At 35.1% G+C, this 15342-nt stretch overlaps 1 protein-coding gene across 1 annotated transcript; it reads right to left on the reverse strand.

The window, feature by feature from the left end:
* Window positions 1-1653: 1653 nt before the first annotated feature.
* LOC147382630 (uncharacterized) lies at window positions 1654-14825 on the reverse strand. Its single transcript, XM_086428283.1, has 2 exons — window positions 14400-14825; window positions 1654-3402 (listed from the first exon to the last, which is right to left on the reverse strand). The coding sequence occupies exons 1-2, from the start codon at window positions 14639-14641 to the stop codon at window positions 2001-2003; spliced, it is 1644 nt and encodes a 547-aa protein (XP_086284409.1). The 5' UTR covers window positions 14642-14825; the 3' UTR covers window positions 1654-2000.
* Between the last annotated feature and the right edge of the window lie 517 nt (window positions 14826-15342).

Consider the following 15342-nt stretch of genomic DNA (forward strand, 5'->3'; position numbering starts at 1 on the left):
ACAGAATCTAACTTGAGCTTTCTTTTACTAAAATCTCACTAAAGTCATAGAAATATTATAATTTTCATTATCAGAGCTAAATATTAATTATCTACCATAGTCATCTGAGTATTTTAACATCATTTTTCTAAAATATATTAATATCGATCATTACAACATTGTAATTTTGTTTCGTATTGGTTCTTACGGTATATTAGCACACACATACAATATTATAGCACAGAATTATAATATAAAAATAAAAATTATTTAAATTACAACATTAATTTATAATATTCCTTGAAGTTGGTATTGAAACCTAAGACATCATAAATCTCAATCTAACTTAGAAACATGGGCTTAGATCCATAGCTCAATTGACTAACTTATGGCAACCTCAACTTTGACGTCGTGGGTTCAAGTTCAACTTACCCGTAAAAAATATAAGAAAAAACTTAAAAGCCAAATGCAAACTTATCTATTGTAACAATTGTTATAATTGCAACTGTTATAACGTATTTATACCTTATAATATTGTACCTACATATTACCATATCGTAGTTATCCACTACAATACCATATCTATGCCTTTTGGTATCATAGAAATTTGCTACAACACCATAGTTATACATCATAATATCGTGTCAAGTAGTATTGCAATTCAAACTAACGTTGTGTTATAATATGGACTGTTATATGACAACTGCTATGTGCTACAATTCTGTAGTAATAATACGAAACGAAACCTATTATCACTATTTTCTTCATTAAAAAAATTGTTAAAATATTTTAGATGTACCTTTTAAACTTTTTTTTCAGGCGAAATCATGAATGTTATTCGATTTTGTTAAGATCTAGAACATTAGATTATGAAAATGATGATTTAGACAATTATTATTTTTGAGTTTCGACAACAAAAAATGGTAACGTTTCCGTCATGGCAGAGATGTTCTTTAAAAAAATATTGCTTAACAAAAATTATTGTTGGAGAATAAGATACAAAAAAAACTGAGAAAATGGTCTAAAAATAAGGGTTCAGTGGATAAGTTGAAAAAACTAATGGATAAAAGGAGTAATGATGTGTTTTTTGTTTTTTTGTTGGTAAGAGACACTGACATTTGACAGGAAAATAAGTTGGAATTCCTAATGTTATAAATTGAAATATAGGGGTTTAAAATTATTTTACATGTTAGAAGGGTAAGATGCCCATTTAGAAGAATTGGGCCTGAAGCCCTAACTTGTGAAGTTGGGAGTCTGAAATGCTCAAAATCCCTAAACTTATAGTGAGTGAATCCCATTTTCGACTTACAGTGAGTGAATTTTAATGCAAATGTTCTTAAAACACTTCAACTTGGCTTACTACACACATCATCCCATTCTTTCTACAGAGAACCACTTGTACATGCACGATTACATTTCACCTCCTTTTTCATCGAACAATCGAACAATCCCATCTCTCACTATGAGCAGGAGGTGTTCATTGATCGAAACCGATTCCCTTAGTTACCATCCATCCAAAAGTAGAGTTTTCTTGACCGGCTGATTGATTGCAAATTTTCTAATATTTTCAAAATTTATCTCGAAAACCCATCGCATTCTTATCAATTTTAAATCAACTACTATCAGCCAGCCATGGAAAGAGAAGAAGTCATGCCCTACTAGTAAATCGATAATATCTGTTGAGAGTTGAGAAGGACTGAAGAATTTATAAATTAGTATTAAAGAACACATCTTACATGGGTATGGTTACTTTCACCACAACCATAACCAGCAAATTAATCTCAAAAAGCAACTATTTCTACAAGGCAATTGAGAAGCCTAGCTCTAACATGTCGTCTCACTGAATTTGCTTATTCAACTTAGATTGTTCTGCACATAAATCGAGAAAAAAAAATTGGTTACAGTAGGTGAAAACTGGATAGGGGTGGGCGCAAATTTTCAAACCCCCCAAAATAGATTCTAGCAGTTTTTGCCAATGATCCCTCCCCTCCTGGTTGTCATAGTACATGCGAACAAATCAATCAAAACATCCATCTAGGAGACATGTGAACCGTGCTTTGCCTTGGTCTATTAACCTGCTCTGAATTGTTCCTTTTTTTCATGATTGAGGATACGGTGGGACCAAAGTAATCATTGCTCCTTTGAGATGTCGCCCCTTGTGAATACATTTTCCTTGCCTGGACAAAGCTTTGTTGTTTTTCCATCGCTGCCTTACGTGCCACTTGACTCCTTTGAGTGGCACCCCATCTGTTGTAACTTACACAGCTTTGGCTTCTCCCGACTTGCTGAAACTTTTCTTCTCTAGGACTAGTATAATTTCTGCTCTCCATCGTTTCGGCTGAGTACATGGTCTCCTCTTCACTGCTATACCCAGTACGGAAACAACCATTACTCTCCTGTAGAAACTGTGAATCCCCTACAACAGATGAACTCGACTGGACCTCACTACGGTCTCCATTGACAGAACCAGTCGAGACAATCTCGGCATCTGCACAACGGCTGCCAGGTCCTCCATTATTTAATGGGTTGTCTTCTCTCAATTCCTCGACAACATTCTCATCTGAGTTCAATGAAAAACGTTTAATGGGAACTGGAAGGACTATAGGTTTAGGAACTCTCGGAGGGAAATTAATATCCAAAAGCTGGATATGGGAGTTTTCCGTCTTCCGTACAGGTACTGAGGTCAACCTTGGCGATTCATATATCTCCGGAGTAGGAATTCCTTGCTCATGAGTAGTAGAACGCATATCCATAACTAGGGTTTCCTCTTGGCATATGTTAGCAGAGGCAGAACTTGGTCCAGCCTGATTTTGGGGTCTTGACACAATATGTGACGAAGACAAAGTGTCGTCATTTTCACCCTCTGTTGGCTTGAAAACACGTCGCAAGGTGAAGGAAGCACAGGAATGCTCGCTCTTCTGTCCCGTGGACATCAATCGAATGAGTGGTAATTTCGGTTTGTTAAGCTCATCCAAACTACCTTCCCAATGCTGGTTTAACCAATCACAGATTATTGGTATGGGGATACCAAATTGCATAGGTTGATCTTTCTTCCATGACGATGATGATGAAGAAGAGTTGGAAGAAGACTTAGCAGTTGGAGATGAAGCAAGCTTCATTGGATCACAGACCATGAAGGCGAGATTACCTTGGACATCAAAACCAGCAGATCCTGCACTCCATGTTACTCCTTCTGTGGACAGTTTTATGAGATTATCAGTGGCAATTACCACCTTACCCTCGCCCATTGTCAACTCTTTTTTCTCGGTGTGGCCTAGAAGGTAAACTACACTGCCGAGATCGAGAGTAGGATTAGAACATGTCTTCAAGTAGTGAAGCTGCTGGCCTAGGGCATTTGAGTCCACATCTATAGCATCTAAACCCACTATTGTAAGATCAAGAACAGAGCTGGTAATGAAGAACCTGCAACCAGATGAAAGACATAATAAGGAAAAAATACAACATCTCTCTTCTTTAGATTTGAATACAAGATAGTATCGATTTTTCTCCCGAGTCCTGATCAAAACATTGCTGCTAGTCAAGATTTCAAAACTTATATATACAATGACCAGCAGCTTATCACAATTCAGATGTGCTTGAATGCAAGGGGTAAGATTGTCTATGTAAATTAATGGAAACATACATCCATGTCACCAAGAACCATAACAAGCAACATAACAGAACATAGCACCCCATCCCAGTGAAGGAGGAAGGCAGAATTTGTAACACTCAATACCTTTACTACACTTTATTCACTGTTAATCATACCTCCTCCCACTACAAGGTCTGAAATATGTATTAAGTAGGAGCCTACTTCCTTAGCATCATCTACACCTTATTCAATTTTTTTGGGTGTCAACAACATCCATCTAGTCTCACCATTCAGCTCTATCTAAAGTCGTGTATCTTTTATTTTGTTTTTTTTTCCTTTTTGATAGGTAGATGAATTTTATTAAACATCAAGAAGGAGAGAACATAAACAGAGTTGGAGGACAAGGAGACCCGCCTACTTTGAAAGTAACAGTAATAGAAGACTAAAAAGTGAGTTAAAATGAAAATGAGAAGCAAACACTTCATTGGTTACAAATGACTGCCATCCAAACATCATATTTTTAAAAAACATTCCTCTGAATTAATTAAGCACCAATAGGCGATAACCATTGAAATAGGAGGCATTTGATTGATATGGTGACGTCATTTGGCTCTACCACTTCCCCTTCAAATATCCTCATGTTCCTTTCCTTCCAAATAATACCCCATAACTTTGTAAATGGAAAATCTATAGATGGAATATGGCCTTTGGCAGAGAAGGTTATAGCATGCCAATCATCATCCTCAAAGTCTCGTCCCAAAACTTTGTGGTCTACCAAACGAATCTTGTTCCTCCTTTCCATTCTATCAAGAGCAACGTCTTCTATCATTGAAAGTGTTCATTTTTCTTTCATTATCTTCGTCAACGCTATTTTGAGCCTCCCACTCTTTTAGAATCTTCAACTTGAATATTTCTTCTAATTGAGGCAGTAATTGGCCTTCGTTGAGCATGCCCTGACTCTTCTTGAAGCTACTCACAGTTTCCCAAATGTGTTCATTTCTATTTTTACCTTTCCTAGTATTTCCATTCATCCATCACAACACTCATGTTTCTTGACTGCCCAACATTCAGCTCCATAAAGTATGGATGGTCTTATTTTCGTGCAATATGCCAACAACGAAGCAAATTTAAAAACAACTGGCATAATACAATATCTCATGAAATGTTTAAAAATAAAAGTACTCCAAATGATGTTAGCAAGCTATAGTAAGGGAATAAATAGTTTATAATTTGGGAAATGAGGTGATAAATTGTTAAGATTCAATTCAAGAGGACGATCCATAAAACAACACAAAGAGAGAGAGAGAGAGAGAGATAGAGAAAACTGGGCACTAGACCATGATTGGACATTACTGATAAAGATTTTTTTTATCCTAGACCCACTATCTTTTTATTCTTCATCAATATGTTAATGACACTCTTGCAACCGGACTTGTATAGAAGGGGCCCAATCAACTCTAGACATTATTTTTTTGGGTAAGTACTCCCAATCATTCATCTCTCTTCAAAAACAGAATTTCCACAACACATTATCTCCAAACCAAATCCTAAGGTCATCAACTGGGAGACCTTTCCTAGTCGATAGAGCATAGAGATCAGTATATCCCTCCTTCAGGGGAACCTCATTGTGCCACATATTCTCCCAAAATCTAAAGCTAATTGATCCCTTAAGTGTGAATAGCTTGACCTAAAAGACGCCCTTCCAAACATTGCAGCAATAAGGTTGACTAGCATTTCCAATCCACCACCCAAAGTAATTAATCTAGACAATAAGACTCTTCTCCACAAGTTGCAAATCTCTTTTCCATGCTTCCAAAGCCATTTTACCTCGTGAACTCTATCACAATCTTTAACTCCTTGGTCCCAGACCTCTTTGGAATTTACTCCTGAAATGGTTTTCCAATTTAACAAGTGGTAGTTGAAATTTTTATCTTTGTCATTCCAAAAAATTCGCACATGCATTTCTCCAATGTATTAACTACACTAGTTGGCATCCTCAAAAAGGGCATGAAATATATTGGACGAACTGGAACTAGTGCTCTCTATGAGTTCATTCCTACCTCCTTTGGAGAGGTAATTTGTCCTCTAGTGACCCAATCTACTTTCTCTCTACTACGGGATTCCATATAACTTTTGAGAGTTACTTCGTCCCCCAAAGAAAGCCCTAGGTAGGTAGAAGGGAGTGACTCCACTGCACGACCTAACGTGCTACATTTTGGGGAATGTGAATATCGTAAGTATTGGATTAAGATTTTGCCTTTATCATTTTTTATTACCTCAATCCACTTCATTTCTACCCTTCCTAATGTAGATCACATTGCTCTTGATTTTCTACAAAAATGGAGCATAAAAAAAAAAAGGCAAAATGGAGAAAATTTTCATTGCCGAATCAGCATATCTATATCTGACTGAGTCAACTCAAATTGACCAAGTCAACTTGGTTTGACCAACCTGGTTCAGGTTGACCCGGTTAAGTCCATACTCAACTCAATTTTGATTTTAGTCCTATATGTTTAGTCTATTTTAGCTTTAGATTATTTAGAAGTTGTTTAGTTAGTTTCTAATTTTTTTAGACTCTAATTTGTTTTAGGTTTCTATTTTGTTTTAAATTTGTTTTTATTATTTAAGCTACGATTAGAAGTGTCCAAATTGAGTTTTAATAGGTTTAAAAAGTTAGTATTGTATTATACATAGGTTAGTAAAGTAACTTTTTAATATTTTAGAATGTTTCTAAGTTGTTATGATGAAGTTATCCATATAAGGAGCTTCATAAACGAAATTCAATCAATTAAAAAAATATATCAATTCAATTATCTTGTATCTCTTTGTTATTTCTAGTTCTTTGTTTCATATTCTTCAAGTTATTGTTTATTTATCAATTGAATCTATTCATTCAAATTGATTTTGAGTATTCCATTGAACACAAACTCTTAATTCCTTTCGAATCTATTGATTCACATACTTCTGCTACATCAAGTGGTATTGGAGCTCTTGCTAAGATTCACAAAAGATAACTGGTGAAGGTGATGTTGTACAAAATCTTATTTAGAAACTCAATAAGCCAAATTGGAGAACTTTGAAAAAAGAATCATCAACAAAATTACAGCCATGTTGGAATCCCAAGTTCAAGGCATGGTTCTCGACACCATTGAGGAGGTGAAAGGTAAGAAATTTTTTGCAGATGAAGACCTCAATTTACCTCATAATTCAGCCCCTAGAAATTCTTCTATAGAGGCCGAATTACCTCAAAACCTATCGATCAAAAAAAAAGAATTACCTCAAAACCAGAACCTTGCCCAAAATTTTGGCTTTACCCTAACCGTACCACTCCCCACACCTCAAATACCACCCTCTATCAACCTTCAAGTCACATGATTGATGTACTCAAACTCCCCACTAAACAACACCCTAGACCTTATTCTATAAGTTGGGTGGACAATGAATGCAAAAAGAACATAACCAACCATCTCTTTCTTTTAGCATTGGGCAATATAAAGATGAAGTTATCTGTGACATCATCCCAATGAGAGCATGCCACATCCGAATAGAAAGGCCTTGGCTTCATGATAATGATGTCACCTACAGCGGAAAAGCCAACACTGATTCTTTAATGCATAATGGTGTCAAAATAATCCTACATCCTTCCTATGCCAAGCCCAAGGCTGCCCAACTATCCAAGAAGAAGAGAAAACACGTTTTATTTCTACCAACATCAATGAGGAATTAAAGGAAACAAGTCAAGTGTTCGGTGGTAATGCACCTTCCAACCGGGACCCTCTTACTCAAGTTCCTCGTCAAGTACAACCCCTCTATGAGAATTTTCTTGTGTTTTCTCTTCGGACTTGTCAGATTTGTTACTTCCCATGAGGAATATACAAGACCATATCGATTTGGTTCCCGATTTACTTTTCAAGGGTCACTCTCATTCAACCAAGGCTTAGTCCATGCGCAGTTCTGAGCTTGTTAGTACCTAAGAAAGATGGCACATGGAGAATGTGTATTGATAGCGTGCAGTGAACAAGATCCCTATAAGGCATCGTTTTCCAATTCCAAGGCTTGGTGACATGTTCAACATGCTAACGAAATCAACCATCTTCTCCAAAATCAACTTAGAAAGTGGCTACCATCAAATACAGATCTGAACCAGAGATGAATGGAAAACGGCCTTCAAGACCAAGGATAGTTTGTACAAATGACTAGTTATGTCGTTTGATTTATCAAATGCACCTAGCACTTTTATATTCCTCATGAACCAAGTACTACAACCCTTCATTGGTAAATTTGTTGTGACCTATTTTGATAATATTTAGATTTACTCCAAATCTGATTCGAAGCACTTTATTCATCTACGAACTATTTTTTAAGCTCCCAAAGTCAACTCTCTTTACATCAACTTGAATAAGTGACACTTCTTCACATCTTCGGTACTTTTCTAAGGTTAAATAGTCTCCAAAGAGGGCATACAAGTGGATCAAACTAAAATTGCAGCCACAAGGGATTGGCCTACTCCAAAATCATCCTTCGAAGCTCGAAGGTTTCATGGGTTAGCATCCTTCTATAGGCATTTCATCAAGGACTTTAGTTCCATCGCAACCCCTTTAATTGACATATGAAAGAACAGAAAATTTACTTGAACCGATGATGTCAAAGCTAGTTTTCATCTCTTAAAGGCTAAAATTACTTCCACCCTATTTTGGCTCTTCCTTGCTTTGACAAGCTATCTGAAGTCCATTGCGATACTTCCATACATGGATTAGGAATTGTTTTGTCTCAAGAAGGAAAACTTCTTGAATTCCTAAGTTAGAAATTAACGAAGGCAAGGCAAAAGTAGAGTACATGCGAACACATTTTATGTTGTTATTCGTACTCTTAAAAAGCAAAGGCATTACTTGATCCAAAAAGAATTTGTGCTCTATTTGAACCATCAAGGCTTGAAATTCATCCAAAATCAAAATCCGGCCAACCACATGCATTCGTCATGGATCACCTTACTTCAAGACTTCAACTTCACCATTCAACACAAATCTGGCCTCATCAATAAAGTTTTCGATGCACTAAGTCGTATTCCTTCTCATACCTCACAAACTGTAGATTCTTTACTCATTACTATAAGGAGCAATGTGATAGACTTCGACTTCCTCAAAAAACTCTACATTGACGACCCAAAATTCCAAGTTATGTGGGAAATATACACCCAAGACAGCAAGGTACTTCAAACTTTGTGGTTCAAGATGGTTTCCTCTTCAAAGGAACAAGGTTATGCATTCCCAATGATTCCATTCGTGAGCATCTCATCAAAGAATTACATGGTGAAAGACTCTCGGAACACTTTGGATGGGACAAAACCATTGTACTTGTGGAAGAATGGTACTTTTGGAAGTCCCTCAAGAAAGATGTTGAAGATTTTGTTTGCCGCAACCTCATATGCCAAAAAGGGAAAGGACAAGCATAAAACACTGGTTTGTACACACGTTTACACTCTTAATCGCCCTTGGGAAAATATTTCAATAGACTTTGTGCTTTGACTACCTTGAACACAACGAGACAACGATTCCACCTTTGTTGTGATCAATCGCTTTTCTAAGATGACACACTTTATCCCTTGCCACAAGACTCACGATGAAGTGAATATGGCTAACCTCTTCTTTCATGAAGTTGTACATCTACATGACATCCCCAAGACCGCTTTGTAAGTTGATTTTGGAAGACTTTATAAGCTAGGTTGAAAACTAAACTTAATTTTTCAAGCACCGCCCATCTTCAAATGAACAGACAAACAGAAATTATAAACCGTACTCTTGGCAACTTGATTCGGTGCCTTTCTAGTAACAAACCGAGTCAATAGAGAAGGAAAGTAAACCGACCATGATTTTCAGGTTCACAATTTACAAATAGAATAATCCTAAGGACATGATTAAAAAAAAGGTATTTTATTCTTTTAAAATAAGTAACGTACACTGTTGCTGGAGATTTTATGACAAACATCCTTGTACCCAATAATTTTTTGATAAGTAAAATATTTATTAAAAAGAGGACAAGAAGTCCTCAAAAAGATACTAGTACCCAATAATTATCCATTTGTAATTTCTACTCAATCATTGTAAAAAGGGAATAAACTTGTCTTTAAAAAATTAAAGGGAGAATTTGTAATAAAGTTGAAAAAGAAAGGTTTGAAGAAAGTTGATTCAATTTTAGGGGAGAATCTGTAAATAATACTTCGATTTGGGGTCTTCCCGTAAAAGACTCTAAAAAGAACTTTGAAGTTTTTTATTTTATTTTGGTAAGTTGTATTTAATGAGATTAGTAACTCTATGATGGAGGGAATTGAACCAAGTCTATGGTATCATAACGCATAGACTTTACCAATTAGGCTAACTAGCACCTTCAAGAACTTCTAGGTTAATATAGCTAAAATACTATATTATAATATGCGTACACATGTGATGTAGGTAGAACACACAAATCTAGAGTTTATGTTAAAAATCAAGTTGTAGGGTGAAATCTCAAGAAGTAGGACTGATGAAGAATCTCTATGTCGAGTAGAAGATCCTAAAAATTTCAATCTAGGTTTGAAATTGATGAAAATCAATCGCAAACACTAAAATTAAGAACCAATATCAAGTTCTTATGCTAAAAAAGAAACAAAGAAAAAGAAGAAAGTCTCTTCTTTTCTTTTATTATTCAATCTTTAAAAAAAAAAAACACTAACTGTTAAATTGTTTATTGGAGCTTCTTATATCAATAACTCCTTCATTACAACTTAGAAACCTTCTAAAATACTAAAAAGTAACTCCCTAATTTATCTATAACATATTACTACCTTTCTAATTCTATTACAACTCAATTTAAACACCTAAAAGGACTTCTAATTATAACTTAAAGAATAAAAACGAATTTTAAAAAAGAATAGAAACATAAAACAAATTAAAAACTTCCTAAAATTGAAATAGAAACTAACTAGGAAATTAAACTTTCTAAAATTGAAATAAAAACTAACTAGGACTACTTAAACAACTTAAAAAATAAAAAACTCAATAAAAAAAAGAGTCCTAAGAGAAGTTGGACTAGGTCTTGAGGACCAGTCAAAAATTGGATCGAGTTGACTCGGTCAATATTGTTGATTTCTTTGTTCGACGCATCATAGCTCAATCATAGGCATTGAGACAAATGTCGACAAACCTATCTACCTTATCCTCCCCAGGTTAGAGAGAATTCGCCCTCGAATTCATAGCAACAGCATCAGAAGGATTATCACCAAAGTATGAAGATAGGTGTTTGACATTAAAAACATCGAGAATGCGTAAAGTGACAGGTAGTTTGAGCTAGTAGGCATTAGAATTGTTCTTTAAAACTTCTAAAGGCCCAATCTTCTTGAAAGTAAGCTTTCCTCCAGAAGGAATCTTGTCTTTAATTAGGACAATCCAAACAAGATCACCAACATTAAAGTCAACCAATCAACTTGAGATATCTGCATCGGATTTGTATTTCTGATTACTCTCCAAAAACTTTTGCCAAATACAAGCATGAATTTCCATGAGAGAAATCAAAAAATCTTCAGATGTAGCATATGTGTCTTGAATATCCGGCAAATGAGCTAAGTCAAGGAGATCCTTAGGAACATGACCATAAACCACTTAAAAATGACAGTAACTCGTGCTGCGATTAACTAGATGGTAGAAGACAAACTCAATTTTAGTAAAGAGTCCCAAGACTTGGTATGATCAAATTTGAAAGCATTTTCCCACTTGTGTTTACAATAAAGAGGGTTATTGTAGTAGTGCTGAAAATTTTGCCTTTTTGTTGCAATGACGTACTTCCAAAAAGCATTGAACTTCTCCTCATGGTGATTATTACCACATGGTAGATTTGGGTAGTGGGGGGATAATTTTTAGCTAGTTTTGGTGAATAGGAAGGGTCATATAGAAGTTGATGATGGTTTCGGGGTTAACTTTGGTGTTTCAGAGAGGTATAATGTTGGGTCCGTGAACAATTGGGTTTGAAGGTGGTGGAACAAAGTGATTTTGTTGGGGAGGGAGTGTTGGGGGTGGGGACTTTTGGTTTTCGCTCTAGAAAGTTTGGAGAGGACTTTTAATAGCGGAAGCAACTTGAGGATAAGAAGAGATACCTTCATTAGCAAATTTAGGAAGAGAATACAGACGTGTAGAGAGTTGTAAATCATCTTCAACTTGGCGAACCCTCTGTAATGGTTGTTCTAATTCGGCCTTGACTATGGATTGATTTCACTCCAAAGTGATTTGAGTCTCTTCAAGAGCATGGTTCTTCCTTTGAAATTCCTCCATCTCTCTATCATGATGCTTCGTCAACTCTTTATCGTACTTGACTTGAATTTTCTTTAAATCCATCTTCAATCTCTCATTAATTGATTGATGAACATTATCAAACCAAGCAGTAACTTCCTCAAGTGCGCAACGTCCTTCTCCGCACTTAATATTTTCTTGTGTTTCTCCCTTCAAAAGATTGTGGCCTCCTTGTACCCATCAGCATGATGAAAAACAAAAGAGCGGCTCTGATACCAATTGATATAAGGAAAAATACACAAACATAGAGTTTATTTTAAAAATCAGATTCTAGGGTGAAATCTCAAGAACTAGGAGTAATGAAAAATCTCTATGCCGAGAAAAACAGACTGAAAACTTCAATCTATGTTTGAGATTGATGGAAATCAATCACAAACACAAAAATTAAGAATCAATATCAGGTTCTTATGCTCAAAAAGAATCAAAGAAAATAAAGGAAAATCTTTTCTTTTCTTTTATTATTCAGTCTTCAAAAAAAAAAAAAAAACTAACTACTGAATTGTTTATCAGAGCTCCTTATATAGATAATTCTTCATAACTTAGAAACCTTTCAAAATACTAAAAAATACCTTCTTAATCTATCTATAACATATTACTAACCTTCTAATCATATTCAAAGGACTTTTAATTATAACCTAAAGAATAAAAACGAATTTTAGAAAAAAATAGAACCATAAAACAAATTAGAAACTTCCTAAAGTTGAAATAAAAACTAATTAAGAAAACAAACTTTCTAAAATTGAAATAAAAAGTAACTAAGACTATTTAAACAACTTAAAAAATAGAAACTCAATAAAAGAAAGAGTTCTAAGAGAAGTTGAACTAGGTCTTAAGGGCCGGTTAAAGATTGGATTGAGTTAACTCGGTCAAACTAATTTGACTCAGTCAATGTTGCTGATTTCTTCTTCGATGCATCTTAACTTGATCATAGGCATTGAGATAAGTATCGACAAGTCCATCTACATCAGAATGAACCGGCATTTACGGTTTCTCAAAGGTGTCATGTCGAACTCACAACAAACACCAACACTATTGTTGGTGTCCTTGTTCATAGGTTTTGGTACTCCATTATTGAAAAAGCACCATACCTAGCCTCATTAAATAATTCATGGTTCTCCATTATCACAACCACCTATGAAGGCATTTTTTTCATAATCAAAATGTTGCCTTAGGCTGAGCTACAAATTTTTGTGTAAATAGGCATGAAGGCAATTTGATTAGGCAAGTTAATAAGGTAATTAAACTTCAATACTTAAGGAACTTACATCGACAATATGAAACATTCAACACAGAAAGTAATTGAGTGGCAACTCAAAGGTATTGTAGATATAAAAAAAAAAAGTTTTGATTAGTGCCAATCACCATTTCATATATTGGTATTAGGGGTGCAACTTGGTCTGGTTCAAACCGAGAATCGAACCAAACCGATAGCTTTGGGATGATTTGGTTCAGTTTGGAGCAAGTTGCGGTTCGGTTCCGAGTTACAAAATGGAGAACTGATCAATTTGGTTCCATTCTTGGATCAAGCCTGTATAGAACCAAACCAAACCGAGTATATATGTATATATATATACATATATACATATATATGTATATATGTATATCTATATGTATATATTTATATAATAATTATTATGAATTGTTTTAAGAGTTACTACATAGATTAGTGATCTTTTATGGATAAACTAATGACTTTTTATAGATAGATTTGTGATTTATTATATGAAACTTTATGTTTATTTTTTCATTAAAAAATATTACTTATAATTTATAAATATTCGCAATCCATGGAACCGAACCAAACCAAACCGACTTTAACTCGGTTTGGGTCGGTTTGGTTCCAATGGAATTTGGTTTGGTTCTGGTTCTTATTTAGTGGAACTGACTTATGTCGGTTTGGTTCCAATTTGACCTCAAACCGAACCGAACCAAGTTGCACCCTAATTGGTATAAAGCAAATAGTTCAAATTATGTAACACAACAACTATAAGGAAATTTCCCTAACAAAGCAATCGATTTACATCGGAAAATGTAAGATCCCATTCGCATAGCTTGTTTGGGGCCTGAAAAAAGATAATTTTTTGCAATAAAATACTTCCAAATTAAATTTTCTCCAGCCGAAAAGGCAATCTAATCAGGCCACGAAAGTTTTTCTTCCAAAAAACAAAAATCGAAACATCAGCTGCTGAAAATCACATTCTTCCAGAATTTCCCAAAACAAATAGCAAGTCAATAATGCAAATATCAGTATTATCAGATCTAACATCTTCACATCAAAATCAAAATTAAAAACTATTTTCAAAGTAAAATAAACAGAGGAAAATTCCCAATTCAACTGAAAAAAACCATATAATTAAAGCACCTAAATTATGTTCAAAAAAAAAAAATCCATCTTTCAGCCATTGAATATGAAACCACATTGCGTCAGAAAAAACTCAACATCACAAAATTAAATGAGAGATCATGTAAAAAAGAAAAAAAAATGGCGATCCGACCGAAGAAGAACTGACCTGTGAGGAACGAGCTTCGCAGCAACACGATTCTGCAACTGGATCTCAGCTTCCTCGGCAGCGGTAACAGAAGGAAGGTTAATGTGAGTGGTCAACAGAAGATTTCTGTGGATCAGAAAACCAGTACCTCCACAAACTCTGGCCATGGCTGGACCTTTACTGCAAAAAATACTACCTTTCATTCTTTCAGATTTCCCTCCTCCATTGCAGAAACACCAAGATGCTTCTCCTAAAACCCCCATTTGTTTAATAATCTGGTTTTGGTTTTCTCTATGATGTTCTCTGATCCAGAAACCCTAACATCTCTGATTCTCGATAGAAACGTTGAAGTTGAACAAGACGTATAACGTATGTGAGAGAAAGAGAGACGAGATGCACATGAAATGCGTAATGTGGAATTTTTAAATGTGAATTTATTTGGATTTGGAGAGAAGATGGGGGGTTTGAGTGAGATTTATCATTTATGTGTCGGGAACTGGCGAGTGAAGTGTGGAGTTTTTGGATCAGATACTAACAAGACTTAAATAGTTAACCTACATACTTCCTCTTTTGCATGCCACGTGGATTAATTCACGATTCATTTACCTGATTTGTCGGTTCAAATTCTGGATCATAGTTCGTCATTATAGACCGAACCGAATTCATAGAGGTAAAGCAAAGACAATTTATTTTTCGCTAACGTTTTTCTGACACAAAAATTTTCATTTGCTATGAACTACAATTGACGTGATAAGAGAACATAATCATTAATCATTTTTCTCGTGTATCTCAAAGAAAAAGATCTTCGGTTTTGTGTCTTTTGTGACGTTAGTCATTTACAAATCAAGTAAAAAATTTCAAGTCAGAAAATCACGATTCCTTGCCTTTTTATTTATTAGATCAATTTAATTGTACCATATATAGTCTTTGATCGAAGACATCAAAATAATAACGTAAGCAAATT

Source organism: Akebia trifoliata, chromosome 16, assembly GCF_017979445.1.
Source record: "Akebia trifoliata isolate Shusen 1 chromosome 16, ASM1797944v1, whole genome shotgun sequence".
NCBI classification, from domain to species: Eukaryota; Viridiplantae; Streptophyta; class Magnoliopsida; order Ranunculales; family Lardizabalaceae; genus Akebia; species Akebia trifoliata.